Source organism: Trichoplax adhaerens, genomic scaffold (genome assembly GCF_000150275.1).
Source record: "Trichoplax adhaerens TRIADscaffold_3 genomic scaffold, whole genome shotgun sequence".
In the NCBI taxonomy this organism is placed as follows: Eukaryota; Metazoa; Placozoa; class Uniplacotomia; order Trichoplacea; family Trichoplacidae; genus Trichoplax; species Trichoplax adhaerens.
In genome coordinates this window covers 7,577,141-7,578,418 of record NW_002060945.1, presented here as the reverse complement: position 1 = coordinate 7,578,418, position 1,278 = coordinate 7,577,141, and the positions used below count along the sequence as shown (strand labels likewise).

The following is a 1,278-nucleotide window of genomic DNA, read 5'->3' as shown; positions in this document are numbered from 1 at the left end:
GATTGACGTTGCTTATATCTATTATAGTTTATAGTATACACAGATGTTTTCTTTAATTACTTCTTCAGTTTATCTTTCTCAGTAATAAACTGCCAATTAATTGTAATCCAATTACCATCACTATCGACTGAGATTTTTATCGACACGAGCTTTTATTATTGTACCTTCTATCGAGCGTATTTCCTTGCATTTAATCGTATAGTACAGTATTACTCATCTATTACGTTGATAGCAATAATCTATAGTATCTACCATCACATTATACGTGTGATTTATATATATACATCATCATAGTAGTTTAGCATCAGCATGAATAATATATAACCGTTATCGATATTCGTACACTTACCTTTCTCTGGAACATCTTTATAACTTTCTTTTACTTCGTCATTTACAGCTTCGAATAGGGTATTCATTCCAGTTACTAACTTTTCAGTATCGAGAATGTTTGTCCGAAAGAATGTTGGACAAATACAACAGACCCTAACACCAAATGCTAACATCTCAAATCTTAATGTATTAGTAAATGCTACTAATCCAAATTTCGAGATACTATATGGCGCTGCAACTGGTGGTGCTTGGATACCAGCCAAGCTTGCCATGTTTACTACTCGACCTTTCTCTTTCTTGATTAACGGTAGAAACTGGCATGTAACCTCGATTAAGCCAAATAAATTTACATCAGCGACTTTACGAAATGTTTCCATCGGTAACCATTCGATAAATCCTGAATCTGCGATTCCAGCATTATTAACAAGGCCCCATAATCCTTTTCCATCTGGTAACTTCTTTTTTACTAGAGCCACTGAATTTTTAATTTGTTCGCTATTTGTAACATCGAGTACGAATGGAATTATCTTCTTAGAATGAGCCTTTAATTCGTTAACAGCGGAGTCTGTTAAGCATGCAGCGAATACATTGACACCCACTTGATCTAATCTTTCAGCTATTGCTCGCCCAAATCCACTATCACAACCAGTTATAAGCACATATTTCTCGTCGATGTTAGCTATTTTTGACTTTCTGTTGAGCATGTAATATAAGTACACTATCACAAATACAACATTACCAGCAATAAAAATTGCAGCAGCAGGTTCCATCGTTACAGCGCTACTGGAACACAAGTAGATTGAAGAAGTTACCAAATCTCGATAGCCTAAAGTGGTTCCCAAGCCGTTAAGCAGCGATACAAGTCCGTTAAAATACGACCGACTATTTGGAAGTTTTTCACTCAGCTTTATCTCTGTCGTAGATAGTGATTTTAATAACAATAATACT

General features: G+C 35.2%; 1 protein-coding gene across 1 annotated transcript; it reads right to left on the bottom strand.

Annotated features, from left to right (window-relative positions):
• Positions 1 to 329: 329 nt before the first annotated feature.
• Positions 330 to 1,064, bottom strand: TRIADDRAFT_15835 (uncharacterized protein; the record flags this gene model as incomplete). Its single annotated transcript, XM_002110601.1, has 1 exon — positions 330 to 1,064. A coding segment is annotated over one exon (735 nt), but the record flags the coding sequence as incomplete, so codon positions are not given.
• Positions 1,065 to 1,278: the final 214 nt, after the last annotated feature.